At 38.2% G+C, this 22,594-nt stretch overlaps 1 protein-coding gene across 7 annotated transcripts in view; it reads left to right on the forward strand.

Annotated features, from left to right (window-relative positions):
- Positions 1-22,594, forward strand: part of RAP1GDS1 (Rap1 GTPase-GDP dissociation stimulator 1) — a 95,713-nt gene that overhangs the window by 48,142 nt on the left and 24,977 nt on the right. For 2 of the 7 annotated variants that reach the window (XM_084519386.1, XM_084519385.1), the window contains exons 3-5: positions 2,099-2,221; positions 5,937-6,062; positions 21,220-21,366. In XM_084519386.1, the coding sequence (XP_084375512.1) occupies positions 2,099-2,221; positions 5,937-6,062; positions 21,220-21,366 (396 nt within the window). Of the gene's footprint in view, positions 1-2,098; positions 2,283-5,936; positions 6,063-17,016; positions 19,073-21,219; positions 21,367-22,594 lie in introns of those variants that run through there. The other 5 variants (XM_084519388.1, XM_084519387.1, XM_084519389.1 and 2 more) reach the window with 4 other exon arrangements.

Raw genomic sequence — 22,594 nt, forward strand, 5'->3', positions numbered from 1 at the left:
GTGTTGAATTCTGTACTCTTGTTTTTGAACTTAAGAGAGGAGAATCTCTTCTTTAGTAGACACCTAAGAAAAGTCTGGACCAGTCTCTGGTCCTGTCACGATTTTTTTCTGGATTCAAACTTTTCTTTCATCCTTCCATATATACAAAGTATGTGCTGTAAGTCAGAACTTGCAAAAGCTTGCGAATAAGTAAAAAGCTCTTTTACGTAGCATCTTCAGAGAGAAGTTTTCAAGGAATGTAAAAAATCACAATTAATTGGACTGCAAACAGCTTAATAATAATTAGTATGTTCATTATGCTTGTATCAAAATTAATCTTCATTTCATACCTAATCTATTTGTAATCAGATGTCATCACTGTATTGCAGATGAGTAGTCCCAGCCAAAGACTGGTGTCCCAAGGTAACACGAGAAATACAGAAACACAGAGGCATGACTGCAATCCAGGCTAGAAGTTTTCTCCCTCTAATCCCTGTTCTGTCACCTAGACCTCACTGGCTCCCGGCCAGTGAAGCGTGTACACACCATATGTGAGCCACAAAGCCAACGGGAGTGACCTCTACCAGGCTTGTGGGGCTGCTGCTCAGGGTCAGCTCGGGCAGCTGTCCCCAGTGCTTGGGGCATGGGTCGGCTTGGAGCTGCCACGAGTCCAAGAGGCAACTGCAGCCCTGAGAGTAGGGAAGGGGAGGAGGAGGAGGGTGAGGAAAGAGGAGGCAGTGTGCCCAGTGAGATGTTGTTAGCTATTCACAGGTGAAGCTCAGCTAAAAAATGGTTGCAAATTGCTACTCTAGAAGATTACCTGGTCGTGGCGCACAAAACAAAACAAAAGAAAAAAGGATTTACTTGTCTAGGGGGAAAGCAGAGAATGTTTTATTAGGAAAAAAGAAAAAAAAAAAAAAAGCTATTGGATTAGTTTAAGGCCCCTGCTTTGCTGTTTAAGAGCATCCGTCCCTCGCTTTACTCCCTGATTTGAAAGGTTCTGTATAAAAGCAGACCCATTGATTACTACTGTTGCTGCCCAGTCTGACTGTCTTGTTAGCTCCTGAGAGCACCACAGTAAGGGTGCTTTTGAGAAGCTGCAGAAAGCAGTGCTGTGAGGTCAGCCTTCTCAATGCTGAAATGCCTGACAGCCAGCTACAGGAAGAGTCTGCATCGGTTTCTTGCTGTTACTGGCAAGCCCTAGCATTTTTTTTTTTAATTTTATTTTAACTTGCACTTATCTTAAAGCTTTTATTTTAAGTGGTGTGAGGGGTTTTGTGCATGTTTTATGCATATCATGCTTGTATTCAGCTCAAATATGCTGTTATTGGAAAGCATTAGCAAAATACATTTAGCATCTAGTACCTTTGTTTAATTGCAGTTCATGCTCATGTTCAGTGTTCATTTTCAGGTTGTACAGAGCATTAGGCCAGCAGCGCTGGGTGGGGCCTTATTACGGAGCAGCTGCACAATTCCTGCAGTGTAACAGGCAGAAAGAGGAAAAGCCTTGTTCTGAAATCTTCAATCTCTATTACAAGGACTCTTATTTTTCCCTTCCTTTCTACCGGGACTATACTGGAGCTACTGTAGGTTAGCAGAGTAACATAGAAGATAAGCAAGCTGAGCATAAGAGGAGTCTAGACTAGAATCTCTTTAGCTCTCCCCCTTCTCCAGTTTCTGACTCCTGTGCTGCAATATACTCTGCCCTCAAGTGTTAGGATTTCCCCATCATTCTTTGAATGTTTGCCATAACTAGTCACTTCAGAGTACCGTTCCTGGATTTTTTACACAGTACTTTAGGCTGCTGCGTATCACTCCATAGCCTTTAGTCTTTCTGCCAGTCTCTACAGTAGTTGCTCTATCTATGCACGAGTATGTGTGCATATTTATTTATTTAACACACAGCCACCCTGTAAAGATTGATTGATTCTGAATGGCAAATTGTAAAGATGTATGAGCACATCATGTGAAACAAACACGAAGTAGCCGTCTGCTTCTTATATGGGAAAACAATCACTTTGAGTATTACCTTTGAGAAGATTTACCTTTCCTTTCTTTCTTCTTTCCTTCCCCCGTACAAGCTGATGCACAAGTCATTTTTGTGTGATGTGTTTTTCAGATACGGAGACGAGTGAAAAAATCCAGAAAAGTGGAGTGCTTCAGGTGTTCGCGAGTCTGTTGACGCCACAATCTTCCTGCACAGCAAAAGTAGCTAACATCATAGCAGAAGTAGCCAGAAATGGTGAGGTTTTCTACAAGAACTTTTCTGCTGGAACATCTTCAGTTTTTCACCTCACTTGTCAGTATGTTTTACTTCATTTATGTTTTCATTTTGTAGATTAGACATCTTTTTCATATCTCTCCTTTTCACTCTTTTTGTTTTTGTTGTGTCAAATTTTATTTCTCTACTTTTCAGTACAATTAAAACAGCATTTGGCTGCTGGAATATTTTCAGTCCTGACTTTGATGCTGTTTAGTTGTCAAGACAATCACTAGTGTATATTATCGGACAGAAATAGCATGCCATTAGCTTTAAGAAATGCATACGGGAAAAAAAAGATGTCTATCATTACATTACTATGTCACACATAGTTATAACAGATGTATGTATAAATGTGGTTAAGGGATAGCAGATAGTTGCTTTGGTTTGAGATTGGTGATAATATTATAATTATGTGGCCATTGACACCACACCAAAAACAGTAATTCCCACCTGAAGAGCACTGTAAGTGTTAGAATAAGAGCACAAGATCCCAAATGAGAATCAGTGGTCCATTTTCATATGCATTATAAACATGCAGTCATATAATGTGGAAGATAATCTAAAGCTACTTATTTTTTTCTTCAGAAATAATTATCTTAGAGCTCACCCAGTACCCTGCATACCTTAAGCACACAAGAATGGCCTAATTTTTGCAGGCAGGGGATACTGGCAAACCCTTCAAGGAGGGCAGAGGAGGTTTGTGGCTGACTTTCCTCACTCCTTAACTTGCTGCTCTACCAGCCAAAGAAGCACTGATAACGTTTCATACTTTCCTTCCCTGGGGGCCAGGCAGAGAAAAGAAGGATGCCCCTTACCTGATGTGCACAAGCAGTACTGGCAGCTGAATCTGTCTCCCTGTGTAAATTCTCATGCTGGTGTCTCTTCAGAGAAGGGCCTACATTACTGCTGATTGTTTCCACATTCCTTTCCCACCTTTTCCATGGAATCACAATACTACAGCTTCTTACTGATAGCCTCTCTGTAACCTCTTCCACCAATTCTCTGATTTTGAGACAAGGATATATATATATATATATATATATATATATACACGAATGTTCAGAAGCATTACCAAGATAAGAAGATACACTTTGTTAGTTTATAAGTTTTTAGATAAATAACCTGTAAAAATGTAAACACGGAAATTTAAACTTAGAAATGTTTCAGAATAATGGAGATTCGTGCAGCCCTGTCACATGTTCTTCCATACTTAATAAATGCGTAAATATATTTAGACTATTCCAGTTGACTGTGCATCTTCAAGCTCATTTAATCCTCCCTTCTAAAGTAGGAGCTAGGAATCAAAGCAATGTTCACAGTAGTTTCACTGATTACGATGCATTGTTTCCTGAAAGATTCTCTATAGAGCATTTTAGCCAGTATCTTTCACTCTGAATTAATAAATGAAACCTCTGAATAGTTTTTAATTTTTCCCTTCTCCCTGCCAGGTTTTAAATTGCTGTTATGAGCACGCTCTTCAGAACAGCTGGCATTTTACCTGGTTCATCATGCAAAATAGCTTTTGTCTTTTTCTTGGAGTTAATTAGTAGGCACAACTAGAACCTCTGGCAGCTAAGGTTAATGTGAAAGTATTCAGAAGTGTTTCAAGGTGCCTACCACTTTCAGGACTGAGATGAGCTGGGGTGTTCCTCTTTGGGTTCTATCTCTGTTGAAATAGTTGCTTAAGCAGCGTAGTAGGGAACACCTCATTTGAATTCTATGATTTTCTTTGTCCTCTTACATAAGAATGTAACTGTTTCATGTTTATATTGCATCTTTTTTCAACAAGCTTCAGGGCACTTTGAGAAATTTGCATTATTGACATCATACAGATAGTAGGCATTAAACACAGGCAATTGAAATTATTTCCCTGTGGTCTTGCCATGCAGCTCTGGCAGAGCTGGGAGTAATGCCTCTGACTCTGAATCCGGACTTTACCAGATATTTCATTTCTTTATCATATTTCATTTCTTCCTTTTCATCACTTTGTGCCCTTGCTCAATTTCACCTCTCCAGCTCACATGACTCTTCCTTTTCCTAATACTATATGTTAGTCTCTCGTATCTTAAAAATCCAAACAGACAAAAAACACTTGAGTCACTCTAGTCTCACCAGCTACAGCCATTTCTCTTTCAGCTATGGGCCTACTGAAGGCTCAGATGCATTTGCTGCCTGGAGTTTCTCTCCTCACCTTTTAAATCCTCTTCTGAGGTCTTCAGTCTCTTCTTCTTTGCTAGATTTAGGAATGAGAAAAACATCTTTGCAGTCTATAATACCACAACACAATTAAATGTCTCTGTTGAAATCTTGTCTTCCACTTGTTTATGGTGCTCTGTCCTTCAGTGCTTCTCCTAACTTTTTAAGTGATTCTTCAGTGTTTTCTTCAAAGGATCTGCTTCATTTCCCCTCCAGGTTAGTGGAAACCTTCTGAATGTCTCTGTTATTGGTTGCTTTCCTTTTCTGCTATTACTTCTGTGCAAATATAGTTGCAGTTACCACATTTTTGTTGCTGTCTAACAGATCAGTTTTGCTATGTATGGCACCACTTCTTTTACTTCTTATCCTTACATGACCTTGATAAATACAGGCTTGCTCAGCATATTGCCTAATTTTTTTTTTTTTTTTTTTTTTTGCTGAATGGAAGGCTGAAAGCTTCTGTTCGCTCCACATAAGAGGGTGTGTGGAAAAAAGGTTTCTTACCCTTTCTCACCACATGAGCAAGACCCCAAACATACAACGGCACAGACTGAGACCTCTACCTCTAGAACAAGTTACCATTTCCTCTCACAGACCAAGAGTTAAAAAAAAAAAAACAAAAACAAAATCTGATCTCTGATGGTGCCCCATAGTAAACTATCAAGTTCATACTACTGGTGTCTCAGTGGATGCCCCTGTAAACTTCCCTTGTGAGATGAACAGCGCAGTGCCTAACTACAGATCCTCCTGGAGAACAGTGCTTCATCTCTTTGGCACCAGGATAATTCTCTCCCTATGACTTGCAGAGATGTAAGAGAAATACTTTGGTTCCCTATCACCAAGGGACATAGCAGGAAAAAAGGACAGAAAGGTAGAGAGTTTCCCAGTGGATGGGACCTCTAACTTTCCTCCCATGGTGGGGATCAGTTAGACTGTGGAAAGGCACAGGTCTCACATAATCCCTCTCGTACTTCTCATTCCTTACCTTCCAAATAAAGACCCTGTTACTTGGCTTTGTTTACTTCTCTTTTATTTTTTTCTAAAGCAAAAGCTTTTTAGGAGTTCTAATTATGGAAAGAGAAGGTTAAAAAGTGCTGCTTATTTTGGGAGTATGAGTACCAGTTTTAGGTCATCTCTTGTGTAATTCAGTAGTTTAATTTATGTTAGTTCAAGTGGAGAAAAAGGTTGTGAATTCACTTGTTCTTTTCAGCATTTTTTACGATTCTGAAAACATGCTCAGTCTGATCTCTGTTAAATTAGTTTCCATGGAAGTCAATTAAATACTCTTAATTCCTTCTAAATTAACAAGTAATGGGAAGAACATAAGCCCAAATCCTGACCTTGGGCTTGTTCTCTAAAAACCTGCATGCAAACTTACATTGTTTGTCCATGCATACGTTTATTCTTACAAAAGGCCCAGTTGCGATGCCAGTGTAACTAGAATGGAGGAAACTGAAAATAGCAGGCTTTCTTTAACAGGCTTTTCCCTTTTTTGCAGAATTTATGCGGAACCCATGTGTGGATGCTGGGTTGATCCCTCCTTTGGTGCAGCTGTTAAACTGCAAAGACCAGGAAGTATTGCTTCAAACAGGACGTGCCCTGGGCAATATATGCTACGATAGCCGTAAGTGTTGAAATATGCCATCTTTTGTAGACGCACTTGTAGGAGGGAAGGGAATGTTTTGGTATTTGTACATTGTGTCCTGGGGGTTATTTTCCACTTTTCTTGACTTTTATTTGCCACACGCAGCTATTCTGATTGCATGGACACTTGTGCATCACACTTGCATTATGTTTTTGTGACAGAAAGAATAAAAAAAAAACTGTTAAAATATCATAGTACAATTGGACATAATATTAGAAGAGATTTGTGGGCTTCAGTGGTTTGTTTTGTCTTTTTTTAAACATAATGAACTATTTTTTTAAAGACCAGGTGCTACATATACAGTGTCCTGAATGGCTAATTATTCTCTAATAGAGTCAAAGGGGAGTAGTTAGAAGGGAGTATTTGTATCTTAACCAGTCTCAAAGATGTGCAGAGCTACATATGTGGGTGAGAGGGATGCCTAAACTATGTTGCTGATTCTCAAAATTCTGAAGTGGCCAATCAATTGCACCAAGATTACATACTGATATTTTTGATAGTCCAGATTTCGGGTTGGTTACTTTTTAGTTTGTTTTTTTTTTTGCCACAATAAATATTGCAGTGTCAGGCATTAGCAAATTGAAATGCACCTGTGACTCCATGTCTTTATATTCATATGAAGCAATTAGAAGCCTATGGATGTCTGCAGATGGGAAATGAACTGAAATTGCATAAGGACTTTAGTATCTTCAGACTTAATGTCTTATTTCATATGGCATGAGATTTTCTTTGGGGTATATTTTGCCTTTACTAAAAGTTTTTACTATTGTGAATTACTGTCTGTTTTAAAAAATAAATTTTTAGTAGGCTGTTCCTTAATACATTTTTCAAGCTAGTTTGGAAATTTGCATTTTATGTTGTTTTAAATTACTTTGTCTTTGACCTCAGGGATGTTAATCAGATTTTTTCTGCTGGCATTTCCATTTACAGACAGCTACTGCTTGAGGATGATAATGTTTAATTCTTTCATTTAGGGTTTTATTTAAGGTGACCAATCAACTGAACACCTGCTTCCCCATGGAAACTTCAAGACGAAGCTGTTGAGCTTTCCCTAACAATTTACTTACTAAATTTTATTTCAGGGTCATATATGATGTAAACCTCAGTCCCAGGTGGCACTGGTTTATTTCATATTAGTAAAACCTACATAACTCTTCATATCATTCCTGTTCAACCCACATGTTTCATGAAATACAATAAAGCCACGTGAATACTGGTTTCAAAGAATCAGGTATTGGGGACTGCTGATGCTGGCTTTTACAGTGCAGGATTTACACAGTAGGGGAAAGCTGTACCTGTGATGCTCTTTGCTGTACTTGTGAAAGCCTCGTTATGCTCTTCCATGGAACAAAACAGATGCTGTTAAAATCTACAGTGCACAGTGATGTGTTCTGTATGCCATGTGTTGCTGTGCTCCTGCAGGAGGACAGTTGCTACCTTCCCTGTGTATTTAAATGAGAATAATGATTAAAGTGTAATAAGACATCACAAAAATCAAGACTAGCATCCTAGATTTAAGTGGAAGAAGCTATTTGCAGTGCTTATTTATTACATCCACCCCATTTTGCTTTGTTTTGTTTGTTATCTTAAAGAGTAATGATTCTGTAGTTAACCTATCCTGGGATCTGATAGAAGATGAATACTTTCAATGTGTTTATTATTATAAAATTGAGTTTATTCTCATTTATGACTTATTTACTTATATTGAAATGATTTTTCCATAACAACAAGCTTTAAAGGATAACAAAGACAAGGTGTAGAGGACAGTATTTCTAATCACAGACATTGTTATGTACAGATAGTCTTTTTCTTCTCAACTGAGACAAAAGCATGTGCTACCCCTCTGATAAATGGGGCTCTCATAGAAACGTGGAATACCTCAGGAACTCTATTCTACAATATACACGACTGATTTTTCATGTCTACCGCCCTACAAATTCTACAATGCATGCAGTAATGAAGAAGGCCCTTAGGTCCTAAGGCTGAAATTCTGAAATCAAGCCCACATAGAATAGCTCATAGGAGCATTCCTGTGTATTGAAGGCCCCAGTTATCTTGTATTTCATCCAAGCAAGCGTGTCATTTTGTTCAGTGACACTTTTTGTGAAAAGGAGCTAATCAGGTCTTTATTTTAGAGGAAAGTCTGCACAGAGCAGGATGGAAGCTGTGGGCTATTTTTCCTATGGGGACCCAAAAAAGTGCCCTTCCAGAGGAGGACAATTACTTATTGTCTCTTATTACTGATACTTTTCTCTTGATAAAATGGAAATGGCACTGGTTTCTCAGAGATCACAGATGCCTGAGTTTCTTCATGAAAGCAAGGCCACTTCCACATAACCACATAAGGGACAACTCCTGCAATGTTCCCGCTGCAGAAAAGTTAATTCACTGCTAAGTCCCAGTGCTAGAAGAGGTTTAGTATGCTTCCACAAAGAAAAAGGAGAATTAGGCACATGCTGACCAGAGACCTTACTGAATAGATGCTCCTCCTCACAGAAAATGTGAAATGGAAACCTGTTGACTTATTGACAGATTCTCTTCTCCATTAAATTTGAGGTATGTGTGGACAGTGTTAGCCCCCTAAAATTATACAGAATAAACTGTTTGAGCAGGGAAGAAAACACAGGTAATTAAATGCATTCTGTAAACAGTTAAAGAGGGAAAATAGGTCACATTTATTCCAAGCAGTCTTGAGAGCGCACTTTTTAAGACATTAATATTGTGAAGAGATCTGCTTTATGTGAGCCTCTGAACACCAAGAATACGGGAAAACATAATTACAAAGCAGAGTAGAAGGAAGCTTTGTTAGTACTGGTGAGGCTTCTAGTCTCCCAGCCTTTCTCCTATATGCAGAGATAAAAGAAACAATTGAGGCAGCCAAAAAGATTTTAAGTCAGGAACAATCACAGTATGCAAACTGTTCAGTGCTGTCCTACGATTTAAGAACAGATACATTACTGTGTGTTCCTGTACAGCCTGTAAGTGCTCTGCCTGCTTTATCTAATAATGCCACATACACCTCGTCCCCCAAATTTCAGTCATAACAGAAAGTTCCAAGCAAAGAAACAGAGATGTGATCTCTCTGTTCTCCATCCTGCTTTCTCTCACACTTTATCTACATGATGTACTGAACGCAGGCACTTGTTCTTCTGTATCCCCAGACAGCGGATTCCATAGCGTTGCTCAGGAACAGAATTATGCCCGAACTACATTACTAGGTGCAAAGATCCTAGCCCACTCATTCCTTCTAACCACCAGTTACTTTTTTTTGCGTACAAGCAAAGCTAAATTCTTAGATATTGTCCAGTCAGCCCATAAGACCCAGCTTTCTAGTCGGTTTGCCACTCTTTCCCCATGAAATAAATCATAGCTACCTTTCTACTTTTCTCCTTTCCAAAACCCCATGCCATTTTCACTAGTGCTGCTTCTTCAATAAGTTTGTTCATTTGAGGCTCTTACAGATGTACAGGTGTTACAGATTCATAGGGCATACCTCCAAAAGTCTTCTGAGTTCCCCCTGCATCTCGGTTCCACATGCAGCATTCAGACCTCATCCCTATTGTTTGGGAAAGGTTGTTTAACATAGCATGGTTCTTGCTACAAAAAGCAATGTCGTAACTCAGAGCATAATGGTTAATTCAGCTGCAGATAAAGCCTAAAAGTGATTTGCTACCATCAGCTTTGGCGGTTAGGATATTAAGATAAGGAACAGCATTTCCCAATTGCAGCTTGTGATCACTTTGTGAGCAGCCTGATGGCTAAAACACGCATCAGCTCTGCTGGCTTCTTTCCCACAAATCTAGGAAAACTCTGTTGACTTGACTCGTGTGGCAGGTTGAGTGCTTGGGGAAAGGGAAACTGAGCTCACAGTTTGTGAATTAGGATTGCCTTCTTGCAAGATCCACAGGAGAAACAAAAGCCTGGCTCTGTAGCCTACTTTTATATACCACACACCAGTGCAGTTTTTGTAGATGATAAATCAGGCCAACCAGATGCATTCTAGTCAAGAATGTTCATGCTACATTAAAACAGCAATATTTCCTTTGCAGATGATAACCTCACAATATTTTATTATTAAGTTTGTGATACGCATGCTATCTCAATCTCAGTGATCTTTCCACAGATAGTTACTACACACTTCAGTTCTGAATTTACTGGTGGATGAACTATTTTCCTGTGTTCTTATTCAACGTTAAGCACACTGTAGAAGCTACTGTAATCATACTATAAAAGCAATAATTATAAGAGGAGGCAAAAAGCTTTATTTAGAGCCTGATTCATGCAGACCAAAGGGAGACATTCAGAGTGACTTCAGCTGACACTGGATTAAGCTCTTACCCACTATGAAATAACTCCTCCTTGCTGTTCAAAGCATCCAAATATTCTGAAAGCTTTCAAAGTGAAATAAGCTCTCCATATACCTTAAAAGGGAAATGGAAAATTTCCCATTCTGCCCTTCCAAAAAATTCATATTAATGGTAGAGCTTCGAGACCTCTTCAGGGAATCTCAGAGCAATTACTGTTTGTGCCCATTCAGACCTTTGTTTCTCCATGAAACCTCCAGCATGAGCTCATGTTCTCAACAAACACACTTCATGATATAAACAGCTATGGAATTGGAAAGAAACTAAAAATGCCAACTTGTTCTGTAAAGCTGACAGCTGCTTATCTTCCTTTTCTGCAGGAAAATTACTGGATCCTTTTCTCATTTCCCAAGCCATACATTTCTTCGTTATCTACCCAGTCTTACTGTATTGATGGCAAGACTCCTTGATGTATTTCACCTGTATGGCCTTTCACATAGATCCATATCTGTCTTGGTCCCACCGTTAACACCAAACCATGAACATTATACCACCTGAGTTAAAAAGAACTTATATGTACAATAAATTCTGTATACTCAGCTGTCCATCCTATAAGGATGTACAGACTTCTTTCAGAAGGAAGACTATGTACAAAAAATAAGAAACTACTTAATTATAGAGTTACATATATCTTTCAGGAGACAAAAATAATTTCAGGATCCAAAGCAGCTGAAAACCAGTCACTTAACAATTAAACGTACTGGAAACAAATCAAATTCATTTTTCTTCAGAAAATGGCATAACCTTTCTCCGTACCATATGGAAAAACAGCAGAATCCTAGAACACAACTGGTGTTGATAGTGGCACAGTACTGGCTAATCATTTTATGAAGGTCACCCTGATTCATGCAGCCAGGCAGCATCATAGCACAGTCTTTCACTTTTCTTTGTACTAGGTCCTACCAAATACAAATACCAGCTACTTAGCTGGTCATGAAATTAAGACCAGAGGCTTTAACTCGTTGCTTGAAAACTGATTGTTTAGAGCAGCTTACAGAGATTTAAAACTCTGCTTTTCATTGCACAGCAATACTGTGTTGCCTCTAGATCTGTCCTCTGTAAGGCATGTCTGAGTCTTGGAAAACTACACCATTTTTAAGTTAAGAGTACACAATAATGCAGTATTTTTTCCAAGCCTCAGCAGTACAAGCATTGCATCAGCTAAAAACTAAGTATACCATATGCATGCCAACACGTATTTTCACAGTAATATTTGGTACTTATCAGTGATTAATCATGAATGTTCTTAGGAAGCCATTAAACAATATCATTCTGATTCACATATCTTATGGCTGGCCAAAATGGAATCAGAATGAGAGAATCTTCCTAGACCATTGGAAAGAGCTGTTTGAGAGGTGATAAGGAAAACATGAATTCTCATTCTCAGACTATTACTCTTTCCAAATTTATGTTCTATATTTATTCAATATTTGACCCTACTAAAACAAGTAACAAAATTCTCACGAGTTAAGCCAAAATATAACAACAGTCCGCATGGGAAAAAAAAAAAAAATACAGTAGATTTTTTCCAATTCCTTACCTTTACCTCCCTCCAGCAGTTTATTCACCAACTGTGAAGTTTGTCTATTACTCATACTCCAACAAGCTCAGAGGCACCTAAAAAAAAAGGATAGAAGGTGTTTCCATAGCAAGTACCGCAGAAAACAGTTTATTAGTTGAGTGTCTAGATATGGCCAAAGAGTCTAGTTTATTCTATGTTAGAAAAGTAGGCATTATTTGACCAGAAATATCAACTGTCACTAAATTAGCAATAGTAGAAAACATCAGCTGAATTACCATGGGAAATGGAAGAAATGATGTATTAGCATCTTTGCTAAGCGTTGTGTATTTGTAATTGGGAAGTAAGAGTTTGTTTGCTTGTTTTTGCTAAGCTTAGAAACGTCATTCTTCTCCTTTTAACATCGTGTTTTAATTCAGTAAGTAGAAAGAACAAAAGTAGAAAGTAGAAAGACCAATAGAAAATTGGTCTTTGAGCCCCTTTGGTACTGAGACTGCTGACCATCTGCATAGCTGTCCAGCCAGCCGAATGGCCTGAGGAATCAGGGTGGGTGCCTTAATTGCCCTGTCTACAGCAGCATTCACATCTCTGAAAAAGATTCAGTTCCCTGAGACAGTGTCCGGCTGATTTATCAAAGACACCTTGACACCTGGCCTCTTAGTACGGGCTGTTCTGCGGTCGTAGCACGTTGCTGCTTGCCCTCAAGTCAAATCAGGGGGCTGCCTTCTGCTAAGGAGGTAAACGATTTCCTAAACCAAAACTATAATGGCCTTTCCCAAGTCTCATCCCTTGAGACACAAGCATCTCCCGCTGGTCAGCTTCTTGTGCAGGCAGTCCTCAGACTGTCACCAGCCCACACGCTGCTTCTTGAAGCTGCTTCAGAAGGCCAGAAGCTGCTCCCTGGGGCTTCGTGCTGTGGGGCAAGGATCACACTGGCCTCACACCCAAGACTCCCTCCCAGCCTTTCCCAGTTTCCAGGGCCACTTGTTACTTCTCTGAGTAATTCTCTTTCTTCCCAGGGCTTAGTAGGATCTGCAAATACGCTTTATGGTGTGGGATTTTTTTGTTTGGTTTCGCTTTTTGCCTCTTGGGCTTCTCCCAACCTATTCCAAATCCCCGTGGGCCACACGCTTTCTGAGCCTGCTTCTCTAGCTGCTTTGTGGGAGAACCAGAGCTCCTTCAAGCTTCAGCTCTCAGTACTGCTCCTTGCACAATGCCAGGCCAACCACCTTGCCAAGCTCCTTTCAGCAGCACCCAGCAGAAGGCCTCTGCCTTGCACCAGCCTGCGACCAAGAACACCCTCGTTCTTGGGCAAATGAAGCTGAGAGACATCATTGCATCCAAGGCCCTGGAGTAAAAAATCTAAATTAATTGATGCATGCAGATTTATTCTGTTAATATCATGAGATGCTATAAATCCCTACCTACCGGTGTAGAAAAACTGCCTGATGCGTTATTGTATAATTGGATTCCATGATTTATTTCATGCTGTATGAAACAAAAAGCATAGGTTGGCTTCAGTTCTGACTTATGTTCTCATAATCCTAGAAAAAATTGTTTGGCTGCAATGAAATGACTCCAGAGTTGCATAAAGTTATAAAATCAGCTGAGGAATCTGCTGTAAGAATTACATGTGGAAAGGAAAGCAGAGGGAAATGCTGCATTCAGCACTCAGGGCCTTTGCCTGTCTTTTGCATATCTACTAGAAATTTTTCATACTGCTTGGTTTCTTTCTGTCTTTTTTTATTTTAGTAGAATTTACTCGTAGAAATTACTACACCTTAAAATCTCATTGGGACTCAGGACAAATTGCTTGCCAATACTGTGAATAGTAGTATTTTATGTCTTGTTGCTGAAAAAAAATTGTTTCTTCTGTTACATCAAAATCTCAGGTTCACTAGCAGAATTTGACTGGAAGAGAAGTATTGAAAAGCCTTGAACAATAAATTCATCACCATTCTTTTGTCTGAAATCAGAAACACATGGTTTTTCTTGTATCTATCTGACAGAAGAGGAATATGAAAATCAAGCTTTTTTTTTTTTTTTTTTTTTTTTTTTTTAATTAAATTAAATCAAGGATTTGAACTGGCTTGCATTTGGTTGTTGCACCAGTGGAACATTAGGGACATTGTGTTATTGGCACATTTACCTGTCCCTTCAAATGCTCAGCCACACTCCTGAGCCTGTAGACAAAAGAAATCCTGTGATATTCCACAGGAAAGCTGAAGGCTTGTTAGTATTGATATCCTATGGTCCATTCATTTAACGTATTACAAGGAATCTTCTAAAAGTACTGCTAGATCTCCATATGGATACAAAATTTTAAAAACTTATTTGCTGGAATAAACTAGTTGAGTAAGTGCTATTGAGCACCTGGCAGTTCATTTTTAGTAGATTTTTCATCCATCATCTGTCAGTGCATTGCCCAAACTGAACCAGGTTTTCGAAGCTGTGTGTCAGGTAGCAGCCTCCAGGCCTGTATGCTGCTGCTTCAGTTTTTATTACCCAGCAAATATGCTGGAAACAGTTATATCCAGAAAGACCAATACTATTTTCAGTCCTTGAAGACATGATATTAAAAGACAGCTTTCTTTTTGCATTTCTAGTTTACTCTTAAGCTATTTTAGCAATCAATTCTGAGACAATACCCTCAGTGAAGCTGGAGTTAGGGCCAGGGATAGATAGCAGCAATATAAGATTGACCAATTACAAGACTGTTCTACATATCTTTGCAGCAAGCATGACTAATTCAAGATGATTTTTTTCTTCATAAAGGAAAAAAATTTAGGGCTATACTGGTTGATTTTTAACCAGTAAGCAATTATAACAAAATTGTACTTCTGGTAACCAAATTCTACTAATTCCTGAAGGAATTAAATAAAGGGAAAGGAATTTCAGAACAAGACAGAGCAATCCGAAATCAATTTGATCTTTCAAATCCTTAAAAAATGAATCTCAAAGTACAGCATTGCTATGCCCTGTTGCTTTTACGCAAGTGCACAGAAGATATGGAAAAAGCAGCAAACAGTAACAACAATGCAATATAATTACATGAAGCTTGCTTTCCTTGAAAAAATAAGGTCAATGTAATGCTGCTCTCTGTTCTGCAACAGGGTTGTAGCTGTAGTCCTGCAGTCAAAGAATTTACAGGGTCCAGAATCAACTGCTTTAAAAAGCATAAACAAACAGATTCAAAATAAACAGGGTCAAGTATTAAAATTGAATGTTAGCATTGCATTAAAAGTTTCACCTTTACAGTGTTCACATAGAAAAAAAAATAGTAAACTTCTACTTAACACAAGTGATAATGTTTTTTTCCTAACGTCTACGTAGAAAATGGGGTTTGCATTAGGTACGGCTTTGCCCCTAAAATTTAACAGTTTTGTTCTGATAATTTCTTCTATTTTCTTATTGAAAAGGAAAAAAGAGCAAGAGCAAGAGAACATGGAAGCAGGGCCTCTCTTCCTTTGAAGTTCTACTCCTGCTACTTTTTCCTCCTATGTAGTCACAGTATTCTGAGTGTCACATCATAACTTCCTCTGCAGCTGCTAGTTTGATGACACAGAAGATTATGACTTCAGGTAAAGACTAAGCACCAGGAACAGATGTACAGTAAGAAAAGACATGCAAATAGGCCCTAATTAAAAAATAAAAATAAAATTAAAATTTAAAAAAAAATAGAAGAAGAAATTTAAAAAATAGAGCATGTAGAACTCTTTTTTTTTTCCCCTTCCTTGGGCTACTGCAAATTAATTTATCTTTAAAAAAAATATATATATATATATTCTCCATAAAATACTGGTCCAGTCTAAGCAATATTTTGGTCACAAAGATTGGAGCCAAATGCAATAAAGGTGAAGCACTTCAGTGCAAATAGCAGTATAAAATTTAAATAATTTGATCATTACACCCAATTGCAGAGGAAAATAATTTGAAAATTAATGCTTAAAATAAAAGTAATATTTTCCATGTCACCCCAAAGCTACTCTACAGGGAGCTTGGTCTATGCAGATCAGGGACCTTTATCTAACACATGGTGCTTTCCCTCACCAAGTTGCACCGCTTAACCCAGTGCAACTATTTATGCCAATAAACTTTTGGAGCACATGAACTGGAGAAGAGAGGATTCAGGTTTCCAGTTGCAAGACGAAACCAAAACATTTCAGAAAACAAATCCTAAAATTTGTTTATGTCAAAACATATATTTGTTTAGCCCAAAAGATGATTTTTAAGAAATGCTGTCAAATAGTTTTCTAGCTGATTATCTGAGATATAGGTGTATTTTTGAAGCCTACATTTACAGTGAATATTATAATAGCTTGCTAATTTGTGATTTTTGGTACTTTTAAAAAGTTAAATCTATTTTCTGTGTTTCAAGTCTGCAGAACAATATAAGAGAAATGCCATTATATTTGAAATACTATTGTGAATCATAAATTTTGGATTTCAGAATGGAGATATGGTAACAAAGATTTGGGAAATAACTGTTTGGAAAGTAATGGCACTGTGGTCATTCATGATGTAAAGGTGTAAGAGGCAAAGGTAATATGGAGTATTCATATCTTACCTTATTTTATGAGGAAAAAAATGAACAAGCTTTCACACAGCCTTTCAGTACATAACGACACCGAACATAATTTTCTGTGCTTTTACTTAATTTAATAAATTTAATATTAAAATAGGCCAATACAAAAGCAGCAAGCTATTTAGGGTTTAGATAAAAGAGCATTTAGATGAGCTACTTGCAAAAATATTTTCTGATATCTGTCTGTATTATGGCAGAGGCCTTTGCCTGATGTCACTGTGTTTACAGAAGTAATTGCCTCAGAGTAGTGACAAACATCAAAGTACCGATGTGTGTATTTTAGAAATAACTCATTAGCTGTATATAGCTCATGGTTTACATGTTTTCATGTTTTAAGCTGTAGGTTTGTTTATGGTGTGTTGTTTGTTTTTTTTTTTCCTGTTATCTTTTAGTATCCAGTAGTTAGTTTTAAGGTTTAGTAAACCAGGGAAGAAAGATCAAGGGAAAATGATGCAAACACATCTTGGGAAAAGCAAATTGAAGCTATTCAAAATTCATGACATTAAGAGTTCTGGGAGTACAAGTTCAGACTCTCAAACTGCATCTGAATTGCTGCAGCTCTGTCAGATACCTGAAAGCATGGTAATGCATAGGAAAACAATTTCTAACATAACGTATTATTTTAGTTACGCGTATCGATCATACCGTATCTGTATGGCGACATCTCTTTATATTTTTCTTAAGGGTCTTTCATTCTTGGAGCAAAAACATATACTTGAATGAAGAACAGACAAATCACATGAGCAGAGGGTGGGCACAGAAGATAAACATACTTTGCAGTGTGCAAACAAAGACATGATCAGACTGAAGAAATGGCTGCACCAGCTCCTCTCACCTTGGAAAAGTTTGTTGGTTTTTTTTTGCAGTAAATAAAGGGAGAACTCCTATAGGCCCTAATTTATATCAGGTACCCCACTGACAAACAGTCCCAGCCTGGAGAAGAGCCAAGCATGGGTCCTGAAGAAACCAAACACCAGTGAGGAAAGGTTGAGATTCATTAGAGAAATAGGCTTTAGGCTGCCACATCTTCCCGGGTGATATTCAAGAGGAACAGGTGGGCAAGACACTTTCTCCTGCCCTCGTGGCTGAGTTTTAAAGATCCCCTAGTCACACATTAAAAATAATTTGCTCTTTGGCTGGGGCATCCCTTAGATCACTTGTGACTGGGCTGTGGCAAAATTTGACAAGAGTGTGCATGTGAGCGGTCACAGTCATTTGATAATCATACTAAAACCCATTTTTGCATAAAACTGAGCAACTAAGGATGGGAAAAAAAAAAGACTATTAATTCTTAGAGATAGGGTTGGACTAAATAACATTGGGGAAATAATAACTTACTCAATAATAAATCTCACTATACATTTTTTTGTAGGAAAAAACATCCCTCTGGTCTCCCGGCTTGTTGTCATTCTGGCATCTTTAAATGGCATCATGCGTACTTAGAAAAAATAATACAACAACATTGCCCTTTGTGAGCTGTAGAGAAACATTTTTAAGCAGAAATGTGAATGCTTATTAACTGTTCAAACGTTGATCTCATAGGAATAGCAAATGTTTATTTTAAAAGGTCACAGGAAAAAAAAAACTTCAACACAGCTTCTGGGAGGCTGGAAGCACTTTAAGTGTGGGAGTTCATAGAGCTGCTGAACTGCAAGGTAATAGTTGGACTGAGAACAAGACACAGCCACATGCTGTGGTCTTGTTTTGACTGTAAATGATTTGGAACCCGGTGAGTATTCTTGTGTGCAAAATCTGTTTCTTAGCGACAGAGCAGGGAGAAGCGAGTCCGTAATAAGTGCACGTAGCACTCTGAGTCAGAAATACACTTTTTGCTTGGGGATGCAATGGGGTGTTGTAGCCTGAGCGTGGAGTGGGTGGTCAGGACCTTCAGAACCTTCCTCCTACACCTGGTGCAGGATTCTCTGGGGCCCTGCACTAACGAGCTGAGTTAATCCTCTCGGGCACATGAAGGCAGCACCAGGAGATCCTAATTATAGTGCCAGCCCAGGTCTGCTCTTCACCCAGCTGCCTTGGGCAAAAAAGCAACTACACAGGGTGAGCTCTAACATGGGAAAGAGGTACAGCAACAAACTCAAGTAAGGTCTCTCTCCTACTTTAATCTGTCAGCTTATGCAGTCCTGTCAAAGACTGGCACTTACATCCTGCCACCTACCTGGGAGGAATCCTGAAGTTCATTTTGTCCTACTTTTTGAGTACTCTATACAAACAGACTGTTTCTTGGAGTGAGATTTGTTGCTGAATCTTTCCTCCCTAGTTTTGCTGTTGGTACAGTAGAAGCTGATTATCTACCTAATAAAGATATTTTGTCAGTAAGAGTGTTATCGTACGCCAGAAGTGAGAGAGTACCACGTACTTAAAACATAGCAGTTCTTGATCTACACCTTCTTTGACAAACCAGAGAGAGAATGGAAGTAGAAGGATGTGTGAGTTCAGATCTTCAGTTGTTCTAAGGTATTACCACACAGTTATTTTCAGTGGAGTTGTGCCAAATTCCACCCAGGTAAGGAACTTGGCTTGTAACTGTTCTTTTTTTGTGTGTTTTTATTTATTTATTTATTTATTTATTTATAACCTTTGTTTCCAAACCCTTTGCATTATTTGTTGTTTACATATTTTATATGCAGTTCCATACCGAGACATGGAAACTAGCTCAACACCTGATTCTTATCTCAAGCTTAATTTTATCATGGTTTTAGTTTGTTGACTTTAATTCCATTATAATAATAAGAGAATGATGTTTGGTCTATTTAATCCAGAATCGCTGATTCTCTTTTGTTTTGACTCACAAAAGAAGTGAGTCAAATACAAAATTGTGTAATTGCAGAACTCTCATAATCAAAAAAAAAGTTCTACATAAAGAAACATAAAACGGTATGCTGGAGTATTAAAGGAAAGTTTATTTTTTCTCTATTGATTTGATAAACATAAGTGCTTAATCTGAATGACTGTATTGTCTTACTATATTATGCTGTAGAGTTTTATTTCATTTTCATTTTAGCATTATGCCTAAGTTTATCACTGCATCAAGGATGAGAGAGGTGTTTTTTTTCATGTTTCTCCTTTTTCCACACTCCATCCTTGACACAGAAGTTCTTACCTTGAATTTAATAGAATCATAGAACAGCTTGGGTTGGAAGGGACCTTAAAGATCGAAGTTCCAATTTGTTTGGCCATAGATTCCAGTGTCTAATTTCTCAAACTGAAATATACATACCTGGAGTGAATCACATTCCTCTAATGTCCTGAGCAGGTCAGAGGTGGAGACAGTCATGGCAATGACATTTTGCCTCTTCTGCATGTCTAATTTCATGGTTATTCAGCAAAATGCTTGTGACTGTGGTAATATAATAGTTAAGATCCACCAAGAATTTCCCTTCCAACTCCACTCAGCAAATTATCTGAAGTCCCCGCATATACCCCTTTATACACACTATAGTTATCTCTCTCTCCCTAACTCAAGGGGTATAAGAGGTATATTACAGAAAATTACAGAGCTCTGGAATGCTTCTTAGGGGAAGATTGTATCATAAATGAGGGTAACCTTGGTTTTCATACTGAACGTGTTGTAGAATTAGGAAACCTCAGTATCTCAACCCCCAAGCATGATGGGGAGAGAAGAGTATGATAAGAGTGCTGAATACCAAAGGAAAAAGATCTGTTGTTGGGCCGTTAAGAAATGGAGGGGAGGGTGTTGGTTTTTGTTGTTGGTTTTTTTTTTTTTTTTCCCCTCTAACTTTGCCTTTAGTGATATTTTTTTTTCCGCTTAAGATCTTGTTTTCATCCAGATTTTTGAGTTGGTTCCAATTGTAACTCACTTGGAAAGCTCTCCTTTTGGAAGCCGTGCAATTAAGGTTATTGACTGTTGTCTATTGCTGACTGCCTGCTGGGAAAGGAAGCGGTATTGTTGATTACTGTAATAAAGGCCAATTTTTCCTTTATTCATACACTGATAAATCAAATTGGATTTGTTGTACAGAGTTCCATACAGAGATTATGGTGTGTTATTTATGAAACCTCAGAACACTGTAGTCTGTTGCTGATGCAAAGTGAATTTTTCTTTTAGCCGTACAAAAAGAATCTGATCATGGTATTAAATTCCAGGTATGGAAGTACAAAGAACATTCTGTGTGGCAGACTGAGTGCATGAACACAGTTTGTCACTGAGAACTAGTACCTCTGGTCTGCTTTGTCCATTTTTTTCCCCATTTCCCATTGCTCATGGTGTACTCCCAAATATTCTCTATATTTTGATTTCTCAATCTGCATAACAGTAAGAGCAATTTACCTGACCCACAAAGCCATAAGGATGTATGGACTAGGCATTGCAAAATGCTCAGTGCCTTCCTCTTCCTAATCCAATGTGAATCAGAATATTATTTATCAGCTTCAGGGGCTCTGCCTCAAACTAAATTCCTTTACAAAGGTATTAGTGCCAAGTGGTTAATCCATTTTGTTGTAGATGTTTTCACTTTCCTAGCTCTGTTGCACTAAAAGCTGGCCCTTGAGCATCTCTACAGATGAATTCGACAGCACTGGAGAAATTATTTCACTGTTTAAAGAACTTGCTTTGTATAATTACTGTCATGTTTGGGACTCTATGGTGGGTTTTGGTTTCATTTTTTTTTAATGTAACTCTTTGTTTTACAGATGAGGGCAGGAACGCAGTTGACCATGCAGGTGGTGCACATATTGTAGTAGACCATATAAGGTCACTGTGCAATAAGACAGATCCAGCCAGTGAGAAGCTCTTGACTGTCTTTTGTGGCATGCTGATGAACTATAGCAATGAGAATGGTAAACAACACCAAAAACTTGCTTTATGTCTACCAGGAGAAAAACCCCATCAAAAGAGGGGGAAAAAAAAAGATAAACGTTAAACTGTAGGTTTATGTTGTGGAAACTAACACTAAGTTATTTAAAAAGATCAAGTAACTCCATTCACATATACAATTTTCCATTTCAGTATAGTCATGTTCCAAAAATACTGTCTTCCTGAGGCAAATCCATATAGCAAATCACATAAAGATTTAAAGTCAACATTTAGAATTTACTTGTGTCTGAAAGCAATACAGATTTGTAGAAGTAAACTAGATGGTTACATTAAGTCCTCTTTTTCATTTAGTATCAAGTGACACTATAATACTGATTTGTCCCAGGCATTCTTTTGTTGAAATTTGGGGTAAATACGCTAAACAGTTCATTTTTCTCCATGAGAAATGTATACAAAACCATGTTACTTTCATCTAATATAAATGGGGAATAATTTATGTTTATGTCCAACAGTGTTCTGTGCCTACAAACTATAAGCGGATGTTCTTTATCACATTAAGTGGAGGTGTTTAGGGCCTGGGACAAAAATGCGAGACGGTAGCTTAAGTGAGAAATCCTTGACCACCGAGGCTAAGAAAACACTGGCCTACAGTACTTGTACAAATGTACTGCTATTTTAGTACCTAGCTTGCTTCTGCATGCAAGTGTGGTAATATGCCAAGGCACATTTTATAGCATTCACATAGTTTCAGGTTTTTCTAAATTGGAATTTCTGAGAAAATGGGGAGAAATGTAGAAAGCTGAATAGAGGCTGTTCTCCCAGCTTGAAATGGCACAGATTGCAAATGTAGTTAGCTAATCACATTGTTTCTTCGATCATGCCCATTTCCTAATTTGTAGTCTTTTATCTTAGGAAGAAATAGCTTCTGTATTAGCTACTTACCATTGTAATTTATCAGTTCCTGTGGTAAATCCTGTGATCACTTCCCAAACCTGTGTCTTCCAAACTCTTCTGCTTTTGAGGAAGGTCCTTAGGTTTAATTTTTTTTTGACCTTTATAAATTTTTAAACTACTTTACCATCTCTTCTGGTATAGCTTTTCCTTGTGTGTTTGCTGCGCCATCTCTCCAGAGCTCTCAGCTCCTAGTGTTACTTTTCTGCCTCCAAATATCACTGCTGTATATGTCTCATTTCTTTCTCTTGTTCTTGCATTCTTTTTCTCTCCTCTTTTCCTAGTACTATCCAGGAATAC

Source organism: Aythya ferina (assembly GCF_964211825.1).
Source record: "Aythya ferina genome assembly, chromosome: 4".
In the NCBI taxonomy this organism is placed as follows: domain Eukaryota; kingdom Metazoa; phylum Chordata; class Aves; order Anseriformes; family Anatidae; genus Aythya; species Aythya ferina.